General features: G+C 44.1%; 1 protein-coding gene across 1 annotated transcript; it reads left to right on the top strand.

The window, feature by feature from the left end:
- Positions 1 to 652: 652 nt before the first annotated feature.
- ITIH6 (inter-alpha-trypsin inhibitor heavy chain family member 6) lies at positions 653 to 22,167 on the top strand. The gene is made up of 15 exons (XM_025176738.2): positions 653 to 847; positions 4,263 to 4,298; positions 5,806 to 5,960; positions 9,178 to 9,288; positions 9,493 to 9,740; positions 10,584 to 10,753; positions 12,171 to 12,287; positions 14,465 to 14,636; positions 15,085 to 16,872; positions 17,357 to 17,383; positions 19,056 to 19,085; positions 19,875 to 19,925; positions 20,019 to 20,132; positions 20,602 to 20,982; positions 21,932 to 22,167. The coding sequence occupies exons 1-15, from the start codon at positions 683 to 685 to the stop codon at positions 22,165 to 22,167; spliced, it is 3,801 nt and encodes a 1,266-aa protein (XP_025032506.2). The 5' UTR covers positions 653 to 682.
- The last annotated feature ends 166 nt before the right edge of the window (positions 22,168 to 22,333 follow it).

The raw sequence follows: 22,333 nt of genomic DNA, 5'->3' as shown, positions 1-22,333 counted from the left end.
GAAGGAATCATTTGTAAGAAATAAGCAGCTTTTAGAAGGGGAAAAAATTGGGAGAGAACTTGAGTCTTTGAGACCTGCAAGCCAATGTGCTTGTTTATCCTACAGTTTGGGCAGTAGAAAGAGAAATATTTTTCTTTTACCAATATGAGGGAGGTTTCTTTTCTGAAAAGTAGGAGGATTAAACCAGGACCAAAAGAAGCTGAGCTGGGTAAGTTCACTAAGATCCCACAACTCAGGAAATCTCTCCCTTCCTGGTTTATACAAACAAACATACACATACATTCTGAACTAGGGAATTTTCTGTTCTCAATTTTGGAACCAGTCCTTGGCATATTTTTGGCTTCTCCTGTCGAAGGACTTTGCAGCAGGTACACTTTGGGATCAATGTTGATAACTTTGCAATGACCTTCTCCTGTCCCCTTGACTATTTGGACCTATTTCTGCAACATATTTGTGGATTTTTTTTTTCCAGAGTCCTCACCAAGTGTGGAAAACAGAACAGACACGGGCTCTTCAGAATATTTTGTTTTCATTTCATCTTATGGAGTAGTGAGCAAAACTGGCCACCCTCCAGTCTTGGATGCATGGACAATCAAGGCTTGTATCAGGATGAATGCTACATTTATAGGTCCTTTTAAAAAAACAAGAAGAAACCTGAGGTTCAAAAGTACGAAGGAAAGAGATGCCAAGGAGGCGTTCTCATCCACAGTGCCTTCCACAAAGACGAGGCAAAACTTTCCTGCCAGCCATGGACCAGCTCCGGGGATCTCTCTTCTTTCTCCTTCTGATTCTGGCACCTTTAAGCATCGTGGGACATCCTCTTCTAACCCAGGTACCTTCCCATGAGGTAAGTCCTAGGCAAGGGGGCGAACAAACGTCAGCCCCAAGGTATGCCTTGCTGCTGATTTCCTCTTTTGTAGCATTCTTTCCCCTCACCCTTCTTTTTATTTTTAGCAAATGGAAATTGTGGAGGGAATAAGGCCACTGGAGGCAGCTGTGCCCAATGGTTCTTCGAGCACAGTGGAATCCTAAGTTTTGCTCCTCACTTTGTAAAAGGGAATGGGATTGAGGAGCTGGAGAAAGGAGAAATCTAGCAGTGTTCTGCAATAATTTGCCAAGGATTGTACAGTAAACCATTGATGGAAAATAGCAGGTGTATGCCTCTTTGTAGGAATCAGAGGGCAAACCACAGAGGAAACATTTGATTTACAGAGAACTCTTCATGAGGCACAATGGAAAGACAGACAGCCCCTCAACAGAATGAGGTTAGTTATACATGATATAGGAATAGTAAGAGCCTTTCCATTTGGCTAGATGAAGAATTCTGAATTACTCTAAAGCTTGCCTTTTTTTTCCCAGCAGAAGCAAATAAATCCTTGGGATCAAGGGCATGCCAACTTTTTACAAAGCCATTACATAGTTTCAGAGATCCTTTCACTCCCAGTCTGTTTCTTCTACTGGAAAGCCTTTCACCCTTAGATCTGTAGTCCACCCAGGAATTTTTCATGTCAGGTTACGCACTAGGTAAGACATGGATTGTTGAAGATCTGGCCCACTAACTTCAGTGGAACAATACCAGCCATTGAAGCTGCTTGGACCATCTCTTATTAAACTGGATCTTCATTGTTCCTAATAGGAAAGAGAGTCCCCATTTTGCACAGTTCCAGGCAGTCACTACTGTGATGGCTTGGTTCAGTTCCAGTCCATGGCAGCTGCAACTCACTGCCGTCCAAACTTTGAAGGACCCAAACCCACAGCAGGTGCAGTCCATGAATAGCAATGTTTGGGACTACTGTAAAACCATTTGAACTATATAAAGTAAAGAATATTATGAAACGGAATAGCATAATCTTGAAAAAAAAAGTCATGTACTAATATTCTCTTATCTGACATCATTTACTAACCTGCTTCCCAGATAAAAAAATCATGGTTGAATTCATAATTTTGGTCAGCGATCTTTCTGATATGAGTGATTAAAAACAACACAGGTGCTATACAGTAACTCTGAGGGAAGCATATGAGCACATGGTGTATTTTTGAATTTCTGGGTTAAGGATAAGGGAGAAATTGATTTTTTTTCATCTTTGTAGTTGTTCAAGGCAAGAGATGATTTTGGCACAATGTTCTGCACAGCCCTGTTTTAAAGAAATAGGAAGATGGGACAATCATGTCACATATGTACATAGCAAAGTTATCAAAAACAGCTAACGTTCCCATCACCAGAAAACACTCTGGATTACAATTTGTAATTAATGGATACAATTTAAGTGGTTTTCTAATTTTTTCTAATTTTTTCTAATTTTTAAGACTAATTTGATTTGTACCTGAAAGGGAACTACTAGTGCTAAATGGTTTCAATATTTGTAATTCCCTCACACCCTCGTTTATATCCAGTTCTCTCATATGTTCCACACACACAAACACCCATTTCAGTCAAAACAAGAATGAAACGAGAAAGACAGATGTTAAGGCAACGGACATATTTACAAAGTAATCCTATCAGAATTACTCAGAAGGGCCAAGGACGTAATTCAGAAGGAAAGCACCTGCCTTGCATAATGAAGGTCCCACGGTCAAACCCATCCACCAGAGGGGGTCCCAACTCCCTCAGAGTTACTGTAAAGCACCTGTGTTGTTTTTAATCACTCATATCAGAAAGATCGCTGACCAAAATTATTAATTCAACCATGATTTTTTTACCTGGGAAGGCAGGAATGTAAAATGTTCTGCTTGAACCCTTGAACAATAGCTGCCTCACTGTTTCGACAATGCACATGGGCTGATCCAACATAGGGCAGATTCCCACTGTCTTCAGGTAAGATTGTCACAGAAATGATGCCAGAAATACAGAATATAATCTAACATGGGGATAATTACCACTTTCACAGAAGAACCTACAGACCACGGACAAACTTGAATCCTGCAGACCACTTACACTGAATAGATTGTTTCTCCCTCAAGCATCTTGATGATGATATTTCAAATTATGGTTGTCTTACCTAGAGCTACTATATCTGGGCTGCAAAATCCACAGTTACTAGATGCAGCAGAGAGTTAGATAGTTCTGAATCTCTTGGATGCAATCTCATGTGAACCAGGTTACTGTGGTCCAAATATGCCACGTCTAGCCAGGCTGAAAGATCCACATCTCAAAATCTCCACATATTCCAGCATGGTCTAGTTGACATCAATTGTATAAGTCAGTTGCAATTTCATTGTAAACATATGTTAAGTAAGTCAAATACAAACTATCTCTATATAAGAACATTATTATTCCTGAAATTCATGCCCTGTAAATTGGCAGACTATAATCTGAAAGACCTTCCTTCCTTCCTTCCTTCCTTCCTTCCTTCCTTCCTTCCTTCCTTCCTTCCTTCCTTCCTTCCTTCCTTCCTTCCTCCCTCCCTCCCTCCCTCCCTCCCTCCCTCCCTCCCTCTTTTTTTGGAGGGATTAAATTCTGGCTTTCCCAATTTCTAGCCCACCATCTGGAAGTTTTCATGAAAGCATAAGAAAAGCTGGACAGGAACAAAGGCATATCCAATCTAGCATTCGGTTTCTCAAGCAGCCAATGATATCCTGGCTGAAAAGCTGTAAGACACGGAAGTCTGACCAAGATCCATTATTCTCTTTGGAAGATCTTTTATTTTTATTTTTTAACAACAGGCATGTTCTTGCTTGTTTGGATTGAATTAGGGCTAGCAGATCCTGTTTGCAAGAATTTGGATGGCCACTAGATGGTAGCAAAGAGATACAGCAACCTCTTTGATGCCATCTAAGGTCGTCTGGATTTTTGCAGCCATCATCATCATAATTAATCATCACCTATGCCTTCAAGTCATTGGTTAAGATGCTTCTGAACACAGTTAGGACTGGGTAATTAGGCACGGCTCAGGGCTCCCAAATTTAAAAATAGGTCTTTTTGCTGCCCTAGAAACAACAAAAAGAGTGTGGGCGGGGGGGGGGAGGATGTTAGTGGCACAGCCTGGACAGGCAGGCAGGCAGGCAGGCAGGCAGGAAGGAAGGAAGGAAGCATGCACGCTGGATATGGTAGGAAGTATCAAGAGAGAGAGCTAAGAGGCACAGAAACAGAAGGGCATGTATTACCACCCAGGGCTTCTGGCCATGAACTCTAAAAAAACCACTCTCATTTGGGATCAGCAATATCCATCAATAGGCCCACTCAGTTAGCAGGTCCTGACAATTTGGAATGCTCCAAAGCCTTATTATGTGAAAGGAAATAACTCTTTTGTTTTCTTCTGCAGAGTTCTGTACATCAAGTGAAAGCTCCCCAAAGTGAGGTAGGCAATCTGCTGATTTACCAGTTGATTTATCAATGATTTTCCATCACATTCTAATCTGGTAGGTAGGATGGATTTTACTGCTGCTTCATCCGTATCTAGGGAGAGCCCAAACAGAATATAAGTTATGGCTTTACAGAGCAATCCTATACATATTCCTTCAGAAGTCCTGTTGAGTTCAATGAGGCTTACTGCCCAGTAAGTAGAGCCAGGAATGCTTTACTTTACAAATCCAGCACTTATTTACAAAATAGACTGACACCAGGTGTGGCTGGGATTCTAGTCAAGACCCAAACATCTTCCTCATCCACTGTAGGCTGGTAGCATGAATGATTGTCAGTTGAATAATATTCAGAATCCAAATTAACAAGGACTTTTTGTAGGGGAATAGAATCAGTTAGGGCATATACCAATGATACCACTCAATCACACATTTTTCTCTTGAGATCAATGAATGAAACTCACGCATGAGACATATGCAGAGTATACATCCCTGCTGCTCCCCAAAAGTACTTAATCTGGTAAACCACTAAACAGGTCAAATCACCTTCTTGGCAGTTCCGGCAACACTCAGAATCACACTAACTGGAAAAAAATATTATTTTGGGAATACAGGGTACACGGTCCCCCGCAGACCAATTCTCTCTCCAGGAAGGGCCGAGCATTCCAGGTGCTCTTGTGCCATGGAACACAAGGCTTCGTTCCATCTTAGCCTCTTCTGCCTTAGCCAAGCTGGTGGGCAGTAGGATGCTTGGTTTGGCACCTACAACCAGTCAGGGTTTAGAAGTTACGTTCTATTTTGCACAGCCTGGGCTGTGAGTTCTGTAAGGGAGAGACTTGCTTTTCCATCCACTGTTTCTCTTTTTCTTAGAGGAGTTAGGTAGGCAAAATGGGTAAACTGACTGGGATTACAAGGATTCCCTTCATACAACCAAGTGGAGTAACTTTGATTCTGTGTATGTCTCACAATGCACTAACACTGCCATCACTGACCGAATTAAACATGTGGGAGCAGGGCCTATGTGTGTGTGTGAGTGTGCACGCGCACGCGCACGTGTGTATTCCTTTGTCTAAGTGGATGTCTCAAGAGGATAGGAAAGGATAAAGAAAAATGGACATCATTACAATAATCTCTCCCTCCAAGTTTTTGAAGACTTAACTGCTGAATCTGTGGGTATTCATTTCTGAAAATGAACTTAATCATCAGTAGTTAATTTGAGATATTAATCTGTGCATCAATCTACTTTCACCACAATTCTAGGTGCTTTCTTCATTCACACTCCACGCATAGGTACTTCAGGGTACTGCTGTGTTCTGTGGAGGTGCGACTCCACATATACTAAACATGGACCTGAGGGCCCTGCCCTGTTTGAATCATTCTTATGGTTGTTTCGGCAGCACTCCACCTAGTTTACAAATGATTGAGAGAACTCTCTTCAGTTTCATGCTGAAGGCTGAATGGATGCTTGGGCCTTTTTTTGACCATCTTTGTGGTTTCTCTCCTCAGCTCATAATTTCCAGCTTCTTTGTGCGCTCAACTATTGTGTCCCGCTATACCTCCACGCGAGTGTGGACTTCCATGAGCAATCCACATCCCGAGGCCAAAGAAGCTGTCTTTGACTTGGATCTTCCCAGTTCTGCCTTCATCTCCAACTTTACCATGTGAGTCTAGGCTAGAGAAAAACCATCTGTATATTCTTTGAATGGAGATGCTGCCACCATCATTCTTTAAAACAACAAAGGCATTAGCCTAGCAGAAAGTATCTGCTTTGAAAGCAGGAGGAGCCAGGTTTTACACCTAACTTCTCAAATTAAATAACCTGGTACCAAATGATAAGGAAGACTCTTTGTCTTACTTGACAACTTTTACCATGCAGAAGAAGGCAATGCTGTATTAGATGAACAAGTAGTAAACCATCTTCATATGTTTAATAGACACAGTCAGGGCCCATTCAGTGGATATTTTTACTTATGTTCTATGCAGAACATAATCTGCAGACAAAATAGTCTCTATTGCAATATTATATACTGTACATTGAAGTGAAATTCCTGCTGTTCTAGTGAATCCTGCATGAACTATTGTGAATTACAGTGAGGAATAAGGGTATCATATCTGGACTGTAAAAAACTCTGATAGATGGAAGCAAAGAGTGAGTGCTATACATATCTTTTTGTGCTATCTAGTGAGGATCCAGAGTTTTGCAGCCCATGCATGGCAGGAATGAGGAATCTCTTGCAAAGAATTATCAGCATTGCCAAAAACTGAAAACGGGGTGGGTGGGTAAGAGGAGCCATGACAGTTGTAGTTGTATAAATAAGCCATCAGTTGATCTGCAGATAGTAAAGCTTACTCTTCACAGCAAGGCAGTGAGCAGTATCGCCTATTACTATCTGCAGATCAAACCAGAATAAAACTTGGCAAATTGAGCAGAAGCCCCCACCCAATGGCCCCGTATGTGAGTAAAATTGAATGGCTTCAAAGGAAATCAGAGTCTGGTGGGTGCAATGTTGTGATGAAAGTTCTGTCTCTCTTATACCTGGATGTGATTTCGCTGCAGGTAAAAAAGGGATGGGCTCCTATTACAATGCTGCGCCTGCAGGTGCTGATCCACTCCATGGGTGCCACTGGTAATGGGCATCCCCGGGAGTGTGATAAGGGGGGGCATGAGACAAAACTGAGATACAAACTCCACTCCTGTGTTTGTGTGTGTAACAACGCAACGCCAGTATAAAAGGGCAGAGCTTGCATTGTAATGTCATGATGCACATCATTTTAGCCTCATGGTGCTTAGGAATGGATTCCTCTGGGCATCATACTGTATGCATAAACAGACTGTTTAAGACACCAGCTCAAAATCATTTTGAATCCTGGAAGGAGCACGGGGTGCACATTTACCTTCATTCATGTGTGTGTGTAGATACATCAAACAGGCTGAGGACAATGTATTCACATGGATACGTCGAGAACTAACAAAAAGCAACAACTAAGAAGAGCAAAGGGTTTTGGTTTCAACCTTCCTCAACTGCTGCAATGGAAAGCAGATACCGGTAAAAATGTGGGTTGCGAGATTATTAGAGCTGTCACTAGGAAATTAGGTGCCATCCTCTGATGAAGACCATGTAGCATTGATGTACTAGTCTGTGGAGCCCCAAAGCTCTCGTGCATCATTCAGTCAGGGTTACAGCTGTGAGACATCTGTACAAGGGACTGTGACCCTCTGACTTAAAATATGTCACAACTGGCTATTTCAGTTTTTGAGTTAATATAGCAAATGTATGATTTCTAAAACGAAATGTGGGCCTTTGATGCTTTTGCCAGATATTAAATGTGACAAATTGGATGCTTGCATTCACGGATATAAATCACTTTTAGAAATCTGCATCTGATATTCTGTGGGATTTAAATTATTCTAGTCACTCTATTCATAAAGTATGCATTATTTACACATGTATGTGTATACCCCCCACCCCAGTCTGTTTATTTTCTTAACACTACTGCTGGTAGCAACAAACTCATGTTTTAGCAAAGCTTTAAGCAAAGCCACTTGAAAAGAAACCCATGTTCCCAGGAGGGAACCTGTGCCCTAAATTTAGACATACTGAGTCTGGAAAGGATTGAAGCCACCATTTCACTTCCCAGATTTCGGCATACAAAAGCTGGATGAAAAGTGAAGGATGTTTGATGTCCTAGACCTTCTGAGGTGGAATAACTTGATCTGAAAGACATCGAGCTGTTTGTAGAGCTGTAGAAAGCAGGGAACCCTACCCAGTGCCCAGGGAAAGCTGGCAAGGACAGCTCCAGCCTCCCTTGGTCAGGTTCTCTATGTGCCATAGTCCCATGACTTCCCTAACCCAGCATGAGATGGGAAGGAGCCAGCCCCCCAACTTCTCATGGAAGTTAATCAAGCCCCTCATTGTAGAGGAAGCTCCCCTGAGTGGACCCCTTCTTTGGGGACAAGGCCTGGCTTGTCTGGCAACCAAAGAAACTTGACGGCAGAAGCCAGTTGGTGCCATTCTTGCCTTTTCTGGGCTCTACCAGCTAGGAACATAGGCACAGTTTGTTCCAGTGGCTGTGGAAAGTTTGTTTTCCTTCACTGCCATGGCAAGCAAGACTGACTCCTAACCACAGTAGATGGATTTGCTGGCAGGAAGAGGGGGGCTGCCAGAACTGGGCTACAAAATCCAGATGACTACGAGGTGCTAAATATCATTCTGTGATCCCAAAATCCATATCCTTAATCCTAACATATGGGGAACTCACTGTCATTTGTTTGATTGCAAAGTAAAAATGCTCCTTAGCAGCTCATTTAAACTCACACATTTGGAGTGCTAAATTTGGGGAAGGGAGAGAGTAACTGGTATACTAGCAGTAAGTCTGCCCTATTATTGCAGATCCTAATCCATGTGACTGCTCTGTACGGACACCCACCTATGTCTCATCATTATAAAAACATGTGCTCCAGCAATGCATTTGGGCTTTGCGGTTGAATCTTGAAGAGATCCAGGAACATGCCGTGAAACTCATTTCCCCTGGTTCCAAAATAACCCATCCTACCTTTGCTTCCTCTTCCAAGCTGAAATCTGAAATGGCATCACCTCTCCACTCTTTTCAACCACTATAGACCAGAGCTGATCCCTGAGGCTGAAAATGGATGACAGGTGTCTGGCCCCACTGAGACTTGGCACACTTCCCCTCTCCCCAAAGAGGGGCATTTTTAAGAAACTGGAGCAAGCAAGAGGCAGAAGGCAATGGCCACCTGGACATCCTGCCTGTAGCTATTGCTAAAATTATTCCTTGTGATGTTCTCTGTGCTCATAGCGGTATCCCAGAGGAGATTTGATGGCAGGAGATGTTTTTTGTTCTCTTCCAATGCACTAGAACCATTAATGAGAAGATCTATGTGGCTGAAGTGAAGGAGAAGCATCAAGCTAAGAAGATGTATGATGAAGCCCGCAGGCAGGGAAGGACAGCAGCTCATGTTGGCACCAAGTAAGAGCCCCCTGAAGAATTCTGCCTCTCCTTGTCTCAGACCCTCCTCCAAAGACAGCCACTGGGATGGGGTGGAGGGAAAATTCTACATGCATGGGATGAAGATGAGCAGATTTGTCACAAGCAGAGGGGTGGTATGAAATAGGTTGCTCTGCCAGCTGACAAACAGCATCACACTGAACAAAATGTTTCACTATTTCCCAGGGATCGAGAAATAGAAAAATTCAGGGTGTCCACCAATGTGGAAGCAGGAGGAAAGGTGGCCTTTGAGCTGACTTATGAGGAGCTGCTTCAGCGACATTTGGGGAAGTATCAGCATGCTGTCAGCATCCGGCCCCAGCAGGTGGTGAGGAACCTCACTGTGGAAGTGAGCATCTCTGAGAGAACTGGCATCAACTATGTCCAAGTCTTACCCCTCCGCACAAGTCGATTGATGACCAATACTCTTCAAGGTATGGGTTCATCTTTCTCCTGTCTCAGCTCTCAGATAAGTGGAGGTGTGGTCCAGCATCACAAAGAAATATATTTTGTTTCACAGTTTCACAGTTGGTGATCCCAAAAGTTTCACAGTTGGTGATTCCCCAAAAGCTAATCAGCTTTGGACTTGGACCACCAGGAAAATCCCAGGCTTATGGGCTAAACTGAGAAAAGTTAAGAAGTCATATTGGAGAAGGAAAAGAATGGCAAACTATGTCTGTATTATTGCAGAGAAAATTACATGGGATTGTCCATCATGTAGTCATCAGGAGTTGAGCTCACTCATGGGAGTGACATTAGCTTCAGGTTTCAGTGATGCTGCTGTGGCTCAGTGCAGCCCCTCCTCACACAGATACCTGCCCGAGTTTAGATAGAGATTTGGTCACCCACAGGGTTGTAAACCCTCCTAACCCCATTCATAATAATTGTAACACTCAAATTAGTTGCAGCATTTGAACCTCATCTGTGTTGCTTAAACTTTTACTTCCCCAGATTCACATTTGGAAGGATCTCAGGAAGTAAAAAGTCATCCCTGAGAGTCTACATTCTGCTCAAGTGTCATGACGAAGGGGAGTGCCTGTAATCCTGGGTACATTCTATACATTCCAAGACTTGGGGAGTCATCCACACATGCTTGCCTCTTGCTTGATTTCTCTCTTGATTTAGTGAGTAGCTGTAGAAGATCTGAAGTGACTTGAGTGAAAGGCCTTGAAATGAAATTAAACAAAGGAGGGCAATTCACCTCTACACTGATGAATTCCTGCATGTCTGAGGCAATCCTTGACCCCACTAATAAATCTGCTGTTCTATCTTCTCAGGTGAAGCTGATGTGCCACCATCAACTCGAGTCGAGAAAGGAAGACACTGTGCTTGGATTGTGTTCACCCCAACCCCCCAAGAACAGGAAGCCTTCTCCAGCTCAGGAATCATGGGTGATTTTGTGGTGCAATATGACGTGGCCATGCCAGATGTTGCAGGCGATGTGCAGGTTAGGGGAGAGGCTACACAATTATATAACCAAGAATAAAAGGAACAGTCTGGGTATCAAGATTGTCTTAAAAAGGGGAAGCAAGACAGGATGACACAGAGCTATCCAAGCAGACTGTTGTGGGAACATAAGAACTGCCCCCCTGGAGCAAACTCTGGGTCCATTTAGGCCAGTGTTCCAGAATCAGATACTCCTGGAAGCTCAGAGGTGGGCAGAATAAACAAGTTTTCTTCCAATAAAAGAGGAACTCTGCAATCTGTAGAAATTAGGCAAATACATCATAAATCTGGACAGAGAATCTGAGAGTTGCATGTAGACTTTGAGACTCTTGTTTGTATCCCTGATGCTCACCAGCATCAAGCCACTGAACTTTGGCAGCAAATCACTGAATATTGGTGCTGTGATTTCCCACCAAATGGTAGCAGACAAGTTATGGAAGACAGTTCCTCCCCCATCAAAAAATACAGAGGGCATGCCCACTTGCATGACATCATCACAGTTTCACTCCAGATACTGTTGTTTTCTTTTAAAGAGTAGCCCCTAATGGCAAAAAAAATTATCTGCAAATCTGCATGATTTCTCTTTATGTTGGTAAATATATCGTTTGGACAAAGTAATTATGCAGGGCTATATATCGTGTTCAGTTGCTTCTCTACCCTTGAGAATTTAACAACAGATACTAGCCATGGAAAGCAAAGTGAGATACCAAAGCCATTGAATGCCTCAGCCCTGCCCCCCTTTTCTTTTTGGCAACGTTCCTGCAGGATCAAAGGAGAGGCGAAGAAAGGACCATACAAAAGTTAGCTGTAAGGATTAGAAACCTGATTTCCATTTTTTTTCATTGATGACATTCTTGAAGGGCTCCACTGGATGCCAAAGTCTGTAGCTGTATATGTACAAGTGCACATCTGCAACTGTGGACATTCAGAGTGAGTATTGTGGCTAATACTGAACTGCAAGTAAGGAAATCCACAGTTCAGTTGTTGCTTGGATAGCAATGAGAACGATGCTGAAGACGCACCAAAGAGATCTGAGGGGCATGTGTAGATATATCAAAGAGAAAGACTAGTCAAATAAATGTACCACGATGAACGGAAAGATGTGTAGTGTAGAAATGGATGTTTGGCTTGAGTGAATGGGCTGTATGAATTTATAGCCAAATTTGGGTTGACAAAAAAATAGTATGACCATTTATATCAGCTTTCTCCACCCTGGTGCTTCCAATTCCTGTAACCTCCAAAGCATCAGGAGGACCTGAGGTTAGATTAAGTTGGTTTATGCACTTTGCCTAATCTATTGGCCAAAGATGTTGCTTTGGTTCAGCAAACCCTGGCTGTCCTCTCCACTGCCACCCCACCATCAATGACATCCTTCCCCATCATTTCTGCAATCTGGCTCCTTTTTCTTTCTTTCTCAGATCTACAGTGGCTACTTTGTTCATTACTTTGCCCCGAGGGGGATGCCCCTTGTGCAGAAGGATGTGGTATTTGTTATTGACATCAGTGGCTCCATGTATGGCACCAAGCTGAAACAGGTGAGCAATACCAAGTTGCAGAGATGCTCATAGGCTGGCAAACGAAGGATGGGGAGAGAACAGAGAGAGAATTACAGGGAGAGAGACGATACAGCTGGTCCTCGAGTTACAACCACTCGTTCAGCGACCATTCAACTTACAACAGTGCTGACCGAGGGTGACATACAACCAGTTCTCAGAGTTCCGGCTGTTGCAGTATCCCCGTGGTCACGGGATTGCAATTTCCAATGTTCCCTGCCAGCTTCCCACAAGCGAAGTCAATGGGGAAGCCAGCAGAAAGTAGGAAGTCACGGTCATGTGAGGTCTTCTCTTAATGACCCACATGGTCCTCGCTTAACGACGGCAACTGGGACTGCCGGAACTGCTGGCACTAAGTGGTGTGGTCACGTGATGTCGCACATTACAACCACATCTCTTAGCAATGGCAATTCTGGTCCCAATAGCCATTGTAACTCAAGGACTACCTGTATTGCCCTAGTTCAGAGGAAGAGCACATTTCCCTTATCTCCTTCTGTTTTTTAACATACGTTTTGATATTTATACGGTAGAATTTATTTCTAGCATTTATTTCTAATGTTTTTCTCCACTTGGGGCTTGCAGGGTTTTATTATAAGACTGTTGCCATCTTTGGGACTTATTTCTGAAAGGGAGAAATGGATTCAGTTTTTTTGTGTAAAAACTGTTACGCAGATCCTACTCCCTTTTAGAACAAAAAAATCCAAGGGTTTCGATATTTATTGAAGCTTCAGTTTCCTTAGCTTACCTTGGAAGGAGGGCATGGGGAGCAAGTATTGGATGATAAATGGTATAATAAAGCGGAAGAGGAGAAATTAATCTGGGTCTAAAAAATGCAAGTTGAAAGAGAGGAGCAACAACATTGAGGAATAATGAAATCATTCAAATAATTAGCATGCATACAGACATACTGGCATATCCATATCCATCCATACATGCCCACCACGCTTTCCCATTTTCATCCCAAATCATTTCATCACTACTATTTGTAATTCCATCCACTCTGCTGGAGTCTCCTTATTTAGCTCCCTTCATCAGCTTTCCAAACATTTTTTTTTATTTCCATCAAAATCACTCTGGTAGTCTAGACCTTCTCTATTTCACTAAGAATCAGTCTTGATTGACCAAAGCCATGATGTGCAGCGGGGATCAATATCTATGGTTCCATCTGGCGATGACCATGGTGTATGGAAGACTGTAACATGTAAGAGAAGTAAATGGTGAAGAACATGAATTAACACATGAAATGAAAGAAAGAAAACTAGATATATTACATGTTTATAAAGCTAGGAGCAAGGAAAAGGATCTGAATGAAGGTGCTCTGATCTTGAGGAATGGAGGTAGATGCGTACATTCAGGGATGTGGAGGTGTAAGTTTAAATATGAATGAAACACTAAAATGTATGTCAGAAAGTATAAATTATCATCATCTGGCTTGTTATGGATATGGATTGATGCCAGTTGTATATTAAGCTTCAGTGAATGGTGATAATGGAAAAATGTTTATGCAATGTGCTGAATGAGTGCAATCCAGGTTTCACAGAAGTGTGTGGAATTATGATAACGGGAATTAAGAAAAAGGATTCTTGGTGGAAAAATGAAATGAAAGAGGCCATTGAAGAGAAGGTGTAGACTAGAGTACCAGAATGCTACATTCAGCATTCCTGCCAAGGACAAAGACCATGCTGGTCAGATGATGCAAGCTGCAGCTCACAAAAGCTTATGCTTTTTAATGATACTTGTTAGAAAAGTGCTACCATTCTGACCAGTCAGTTTGGGCACATTTTGGCCAATATGCCCTAAGTGCAATCAGAGTCCAGTTTTATCCCAAGGATGCTCATGCTATTTTATGCAAAGTACAATCTCTAATCTAGAGGCTGCTTTGCAACCCAACACACTTGTCCACCATCCACTACTGGGGAAATATATCCAATATCAAGACTCAGGACTGATGCAGAACATTCTCAGGAAGCTTAGATAAGCTATGTTAATATACACTGGTTGGAATAATAGCATATGTTTTGTGAACATCTAAATTAAAAGTGACTGAAGAATGCAAATTATAATTTGCTGAATACAAATACCAGGCATCAATTTACCTAATTCAAAGGATAGATTCTTGCTAATAAGATCATCCACCTCTAATTTCCTCGGTTCCACAGATCAAGAAAGCCATGCATGTCATACTAAGCGACCTTCACCAAGATGATCATTTCAACATTGTTACTTTCTCTGACGCGGTGAATGTGTGGAAGCCAAGTCAATCCATCCAAGCTACTTCGCAAAATATCCGGAGGGCCAAAGATTATGTCAGCAAGATGGAAGCAGATGGATGTAAGTGCTGGCCTGGAGAACTGTGAGAGTGAGGGTAGGAAAGAGACACAGGAGCCATCCTAAAAGTAGTTGCAAGAACAGCCATAACTTCCTGTGGAAACATCAAGTTTTTCCAACCTTGAGTCCATAAACAAAGGTTGCTGCTGAAAAGCCTTTTCTAAAGCCCAGTTGTTCTCCTGGAAGATCAAACCCAGGAAATCTTGCTTACAGCTACCTGGATCAGTCCATTTATTTAGTCTAGGGAGGTGGGGGGAAGACCTGTGTCTCTCTAGATATTGCTAAGTTATAATTCCTACTGGCTGTTCCTATCAGCCTGATCAATAATGAGACTGCCTGGTGGTTGCAGTTCAAACATATCTGAAGAAACACAAATTTCCCATACTTTTTTGGCCCAAACCTTTTTTCTGAGGTGTCTTTGTTTCTGATTCTCTGACTTTCCGCTCCCTAGGGACTGACATCAATGCAGCATTGCTTGCAGCTGCCTCCATCTTCAATCAGAGTTCTCCAGTGGAGGGAAAGGTGGAGAAGGAGCCAAGAATCCCACTGATCATCTTCCTGACAGATGGCGAACCCACCTCAGGAGTGACAGCTGGCAGTCGCATTCTGTCCAATGCTCAGCAGGCTCTTAAGGGTACCATCTCACTCTTCGGTCTGGCCTTTGGAGATGATGCTGACTATGGACTGCTGAGGCGACTCTCACTAGAGAACCGTGGGGTGGCCCGGCGTATCTACGAGGATGCTGATGCCACTTTGCAGCTCAAGGGTTTCTATGATGAAATTGCCAGCCCCCTGCTCTATGATGTGGAGCTGTCCTATCTTGATGGGGTTGCACAGGACCTCACTCAGAACCTCTTCCCCAACTACTTCCAGGGTTCTGAGCTTGTTGTGGTTGGCCGAGTGAAGCCAGGAGCATCAAAGCTGCAAGTACGCACAAGAGGGCAAGGCCAGGAAGGCCCACTGAACCTGGAAAATGACATTTCAACCAATACTACTGAAACTGCTCCATTTGGCTGCCTTGGGGAGATCAACAAGATTGGTCACTTTGTACAAAGGCTCTGGGCCTACTTCACCATTCAGGACCTGCTACAAGCCCGGTTCCGAGCCAATGACACAGCTGCCCGGCGTCTCTTGACAGAAAAAGCTACCAATTTGTCAATCAAGTACAACTTTGTCACCCCTGTCACCTCCCTGGTAGTAGTGAGGCCAGAAGAGGCCAGAGACAGAAACCGGCCTGTGAAAACCACCATCCCTCCAGGGGTGACTAGAGCATTAAAAGCCTCTTCTCAAGCATTGGCCGTACCTGTTTTGCCAAGACTTTCTAAGACAGCTAAATCTGTTCTTGGAATTACTGATGCTCCTGCAGTAACAAAAGCTTTCAAGGGAACGATGGGGACAGGAACTGTTCCAGTGACAGCACCTAGACTCTTTAAAGCAACCAGAGCCACATCTTCACCAGTTACGACTATGTCCACCATCATCACTCCAACTATCTATCCCACCATAGTACCTACTGCCACTGGCCACCCCAAAGCAGCCAAAGTCACAATGATTCGGGGGAGAACAACCATCTCTTTGACTCCTGTAGCAATTCATAGATCTACTAAACCTCCGAGAGCTACCACCTCCCTTAGATCAACCAGGTCACCTGTAATCCTCCCTAAGATCAGTCCCACCAGAGCAGCAAGACTCAAACTCACTGTTCAGCCACACCCTGCACTGGAGACCAGAGGAACAGCCATAACAAGGGTTATGGCAGGGGTCCCCAGCACTGTGGCCAAGGTACCTACTGCTTTGTACCCTTCGGGCAGCCCAAAGATCCTGGAGAGCAACTCCAACCATTGGGAGCAGCCCAAGATGACCCCAAGGCCAGTCACTGAGCACCAGCCACATACAAACAGGCAAGTGAGTACTGCCAGGGTGGAGACCGGGAAACTCCCCAGGAGCAAGACAGCTACCGAGGATGGGATAACCTCAGAGTTGCACATTGAGAGGCCCCAGGAGAACAGCACTGTCTCTTGGGGCACAGGACCGGGAGCCACCTCCCTCATGACTCGGGCAGCACAATTAGAGGGAGCCAGACAGATTCCTGGCAGCTCCACACCTGCCTCTGACATCAACCTCCTCCTGCTGCCTGGAGAGTCTGAATTACACTCAACCACCATCCGGAACACAGAATACGTGGAGTCCTTGAACCCTCCAGCTGTATATAGCTTTTTGATACCCAAGGGACATGGAGGTAGGTGCAAGGATGGGGCAGCGCTTGGGGGTTTGGGCTTCCCCCTCCTAGGCCACATAGGTGCCCTCCTCTCTCTTATTTACATCTGAAGAGGGTGGTCTAACTGCATGGGTTTTTAATCCATCTCTGCTGCCGCCGCCGCCGCCGCCACTGATCTCCCAAGCAACGGGAGAACTGCAACAAGGGTGGGTTGTGCCTAGCAGATGAAAAACTCATCTTGGTTATCAATCCGTAATTCTGACAAATCTCCAGTTCTGCTAGCCGCGTGGGTAGCCTAATTTATGCCCCGTTTCGCTTCTGTTGTGGTGCTCCAGCCCTACCGCCTTATTCCCAAGATTGACTGCCCCCTCCTCTCCCTTCGCATTTATCTCTGTATCCTATACTCCCAGCCATACATGCAATGCTCTGGAATTGCTCTAGATCCTCTTTGGTGATGGGATGTTGTTTTATCTATGCGTTCAACTCTTGTTTGTCTCCTTCTCAGAAAGCTTGGATTATGGAGACTACCCAGGTAATTCTTCCATCACTTTGGGGGGCGGGGGGTAGCCTAGTGAGCTCATCTTTTTTCCTATGTTTAAAGACCTTCCCAGATGCCCATCTTGGAGAGCAAATTCATTTATTAAGCCCACTTTAACCCACACATATGTTGCAATGTACGGTGTGTGTTCCAGTTCAGGTTTCTGGCTTGTTCCAATCCCCTCCCCTGTGGTTTTCCATTCCCTTCATGCAAAGAGTCAGCATTGAGTATTATCAATCATAAGATGATTAGAAGTGCACTACTAGTTCCGGCCACATTCTTAACTGTGTGATATTATATTGTCTCTCCTCCTTAGAATGTTGTCTTCTGCTCCTCTCCAAAGACTTTATCTATTTTTGTAGACTCTGGGATTCCCCTGAGCCTACTGATCCCAACCATGTGCACGGATGATGCCATTTTAGCTACACAAGGGACCCACATCTAGAGAATGAGTTTAACAAAGAGACCACCACTGGTCCATTCCATATTCTTAGGGGTGGAAATGCCTGATTGTTCAGTGACTCATTTAATGAAACACCCTTTGCCCAAAAGAAGAAACAAATCGCTGAAAAACAAAGGACAAATGAGAACATGGATTTGCATAAAATGTACATATACTAATCTATATGTAGACATGGAAATGTTAAAATCCTTGCTGCATGAAATAGAAATCCATCTCTCTGTATTTTTACATCAGGCATAAAGTGTTAATCCTTCCAAGAAAGCAGGAGTTGGAAACTGAATCTTATCCAAGGGCTGGATTCTCTCCACCCAATTTCTGATCAGTCACAACTCCCAGCAGCCTTACTCAGCCTGATCAGTGCTGTCAACATCTGGTGACATTATCAACATCTGGAGGGCCAAATTCTGTGTACCCAGACTTAAGGATAGGGCTTTGGAGAAGAGGCCTTCCCTTTCCTTCAAAGCCCTATCCACCCTCAGTCCTTCCTCCTTCAAGGTGTATGGGACTGAATGCTCCTCCCATTCTTTGGAGAAAACACTTTATGGAGGATGGGACATCTTAACACTCAGTTCAGGGAGGAGTAGGGAACATGCACCAACATTTTCATTGTAAAGCATTCAGAAGACGGGGAGAATCCCAGGAAGGGATCAAGGCCCTGCAGTCCATGTATGGCTGGCTCATGAGCTGCAGCCAGTCCATAGGTCAGGAGGGTCTCCCCTTTTGAATTATGTCTTGAAAAAGAGAGAGAAAGAGGGTGTCCTCTGTAAAGTAAGACTCATGGTCATCCAAGATGGGAGACTGGGTGTATTGGCAGTCCCGTTCAAGCTATGGTTTTGTTAGTTAAAAAAGTAAATATGGTATGTAATTGAAATGGACAGTAGTAGTTTATGCTGAAGGGGATGCAAGTTCTCTTTGCTAGCCACTATTGCTATGAAACTCTGAAGTTGCTCAAGATAAATTGAAAACAAGGCATACTTGGCTAATTCTTTAAACCGAATCAAATTTAGCATTCAAAGCAGGCAGAATTTGTGGCATGGCCAATTAGAGTTGGTGTCTTTCGAAGAGCACCGTGAATAAGCAAGCACTGGCTATGCATCAGTGACTCTCTTGAGTTCAATGGATCAAAGATCCATGCAATGAAGTAGCGAAAGGAAGTTGGGGCAAGTCTGAAAATACTCTGAAAATTAACTTGTTTTCTTACAGATTTCTTTGAAGAATCAGACAGTGAATCAGGTACTTTCCTGGACAATCAGCACTTGTCAGACAATTCCCTAGTGGGTGAAGTGGGGAAGGTTTGCATTTTTAGAAGCATGAAGGAAGGGAACACGTGCAGTGCATGGCTTCTATCCCCTTTACCTGGAGTGAAGCATCTTTATTTCCTTCCTCATGTGCTTGTCTGTATGTGTGTGTGCTGGGAAGCAGCGTATGTGTTCTGCTCTGAATCATGTGACCAGGAGGAGGGCGCTTAGAATAGAGCAGTCAGCCTCATTCCAGTCCATTGCATACCTGCTTTTCCCACAGGGATGCACTGGAGAAAAACTTCTGGATTTTTTTGGGGTGGTGGTGGAGGGGAGTCCTCAGCCAGATCCAGCCGAGTTTTGAAGTTAATGCTTGTTTTGTCAGCTTATTCCCCCCCCCATGCCAATTTTGATTCCATTCTGTCGTTTTCAAAGAGCTATCCTGTTGATAGACCACAGTCCTGAGCCCTTTACATAATTTATTTCCAACATGTTTCCAACATGTTAGACTGGAAAAAAAATGAAAAGTCATACCCCTGTAAGCAAATAAGTCAATGCATATTATTTTTTTGTGTGTCAGTCTCCCTGGTTCCTTTGTTAAGATTCACTGGATTCTCCTAGATGGCTTTTCAATGTATACAACATATTGGGACTAGAGGAGAGGGGGGGAGAGGGAGAGGGAGAGAGACTGATTGATTGGTGGGTGATGGAATGAGACTTGGTATATGCATAAGCTGAAAGATTTCTCCAATGCCCAGTGGATTTCATCTTTATCTCATTACAGACTCCTTGGGAATGTCACCCAACACTGGCCTCTTCACTTTCTCCTCTTGGGGTAACAACCACCCATTCCTAGCTATGTAGAATTCACAGGGCCCCCATTTTTAAAATGTCTTGTTAGTTGACACCTTTTGCTTCTTATTTGCAGTGGATGGGGACCCTCACTTTGTAATAAAGTTGCCCCATTCACTGGGGAATCTCTGCTTCACCCTGGATGGACGCTCAGGAGATATCCTGCGGCTGGTGAGAGACCCTGCCACAGGTAAGAGCTGTGATTAGAACCTGTCCCAAGCAATCCCTGAAGGCTAAAGGTGAAGACAGATGGGACTGTAAGCTTGTTTTCAAGAATATTGGCATCTCAGGTCAGGTACTTGTGACCATGTGCAGAATTCTTATCCCCAAGCCAGACAACTACAAACAAAACTACACAGTGTGAAGAGTATCAACCTCCGTTTAAAAGGACCAAGTGCTTTTGAGCATTACTCCTGTCTAAAATGAAGCAGTTTTAAATATTTTTTTAATGATAGGCAGAGGTAAATATGGCAGTTGGGATGAAGGCACCTCTAGGAGAAGGAGGCAGCTTTTGAGACAGGAGAGACAGAGAGAGGACGTTCAGCAGGCTGGGTTGAAGAACAGCAACTGTGGATTTAGGTTCCAGGGGTCTGCTTCCATTCCGTTGAGGGGACAAGGGGGGAAGGAAGAGACTGATTGTTGCCTTTCTTTGCCTTCAGGTTTGTCAGTTAATGGGCACCTAATGGGGGCCCCTTCAAGGCCAGGCCACGAAGAACGTCCCCGCACCTATTTGGATGTCATCACCATAGTAGTGGAGCACCCACATGCCAGCTATGTGGTTAATGTAACCCAGAAGGGTGTGACACTATATGGCGAGGAAGTGCTGGTCCTTCCCTTAGCTCAGCGGGCCACAATCTACAAGCCCCCTCTGGCCATTTCCATGTGGCCTGAGGCCAATATCACTGTCCAGATTGGGTCCATGATTGAATTCCTTGTTCTGCTGCACCACTATAGTCATCCCACCATCCTGCAGTTGGACCATCTCGGCTTCTATATTGTGAAGGGCCAAGGCCTATCAGCATCAGCAGGCGGCTTGCTAGGTGAGCTGTTTTTACGAAGAGGGTGACTAATATGTTTTCTAGCCCCAAGTCCACACCCACTTCCATCTATTTATGTTCTGCCCTGGGTTCCCCTTGCCACTTTCCAGACTAGATGTAATGCGTCCTTAAGAATCACAAGTGACTCTAAAAAACAAGACACCAACCAGCCCTACATGTTAAAAATACAGGCCATGCTTTGCTTCCCAGTGAGAGCTGACAACTCACTGATGATAGTCACAACTCTAGTGACACACTGGCTGGGAGCTCTGGGTACTGTAGTCCCAACACATCTCCAGATCTCCAGGAGGGGGAGGGCTGTCTTAGAAAGTTCAAATAAGAGACAAATGACCTGTGACTCCTATGTTAAATTAAACAGAGCAGCAGCAGCAGCAGCAAGGAATACAGATTAGATTAGGACTATGGCAAGGGAGATTTATTCTTCTTGTCCCCATCTTTCTTTGGCAAAATAACTTTTTGCAACTCCGTTTTGCTCTTTAGCTTGCCCAAATAGATGATTTGCAATAGAAGTTAATACAGGAGAAAAAGGCCCAAATCAGCTCTCTCATCATAGCTACAGCTGGGTAGACAATTATATTCAGAACCAGATCCTGACATCTTGATAAGAATCTTACCCTTTTTTCAAAATCTCTCCACTTTTTCCTGCAGTGTAAGGTTAAGCCAAGGGCTTTGCCATTTCTACTTCCACTGAGACCAGCAGAAACTGCTGTTTCAGTGCCAGGCTCTCTGAAGGAGGGCCCATTATACAATGGCCTTAATTAGATACGAACACACTGTTGAAGTAGGATTCCCATCGCTCATAGTCACTGAAGCAGCACTCCAACCCGGCAGGAAGGCAGGTACGCATGTATGTGTGGACACACACACACACATGCACACAAATACACACACACACACAGAGTTATTACAATGCCAATTTGCTCTTTCCCAGGCCAGTTCCAGAACAGCAACCTCAGCCTTTCTCCAGACCCATCTCAGGGGGACCAAGCTGCCTGGATGCAAAAGGACACAAACAAAGTGCTGGTCACTGAAGTCACCAAGGTGCTGAAGGATTCAGTCCAGAGGGCTCACGAAGCTGAGTGCTGGCTGGTGAAACGCAAGGATGTGGAAGAGTTGCTGGGGGCCTCTTACTGCACCTTCCTTGCCTCTGACCTGTTGGAAATATGAGCTGGCCTGCTTCTGTCCTCTGTCTGGGAGGAGCAGCCTATTCAAAATACTTCCACCACCCAGAGAGAAAAATTACCAGCTTGCCCAGTTGGATAGAGGCAAAGCTGGGGATGGAGTGGGATGGGGTGGGGAAGGGCAGCTTCTTGCCATTTCAGAGTGGCCCCTA

The sequence above is a fragment of the Python bivittatus genome, unplaced genomic scaffold (genome assembly GCF_059951505.1).
Source record: "Python bivittatus isolate LINGU-HERP-01145 unplaced genomic scaffold, Pbiv_v1 ctg000220_np1212, whole genome shotgun sequence".
Taxonomy (NCBI): domain Eukaryota; kingdom Metazoa; phylum Chordata; class Lepidosauria; order Squamata; family Pythonidae; genus Python; species Python bivittatus.
Note: the sequence above shows the minus strand (reverse complement) of the source record. Positions and strands in the feature narration are given on the sequence as shown.

Bases quoted from the DNA above. Each gene is read 5' to 3' on its own strand.
- ITIH6 (XM_025176738.2), top strand. From the start codon at position 683: ATGCCAAGGAGGCGTTCTCATCCACAGTGCCTTCCACAAAGACGAGGC. The intron at 12,288-14,464 runs GTGAGCAATACC...TCGGTTCCACAG, and splicing joins ATGGCACCAAGCTGAAACAG to ATCAAGAAAGCCATGCATGT. The intron at 20,983-21,931 runs GTGAGCTGTTTT...GCTCTTTCCCAG, and splicing joins ATCAGCAGGCGGCTTGCTAG to GCCAGTTCCAGAACAGCAAC.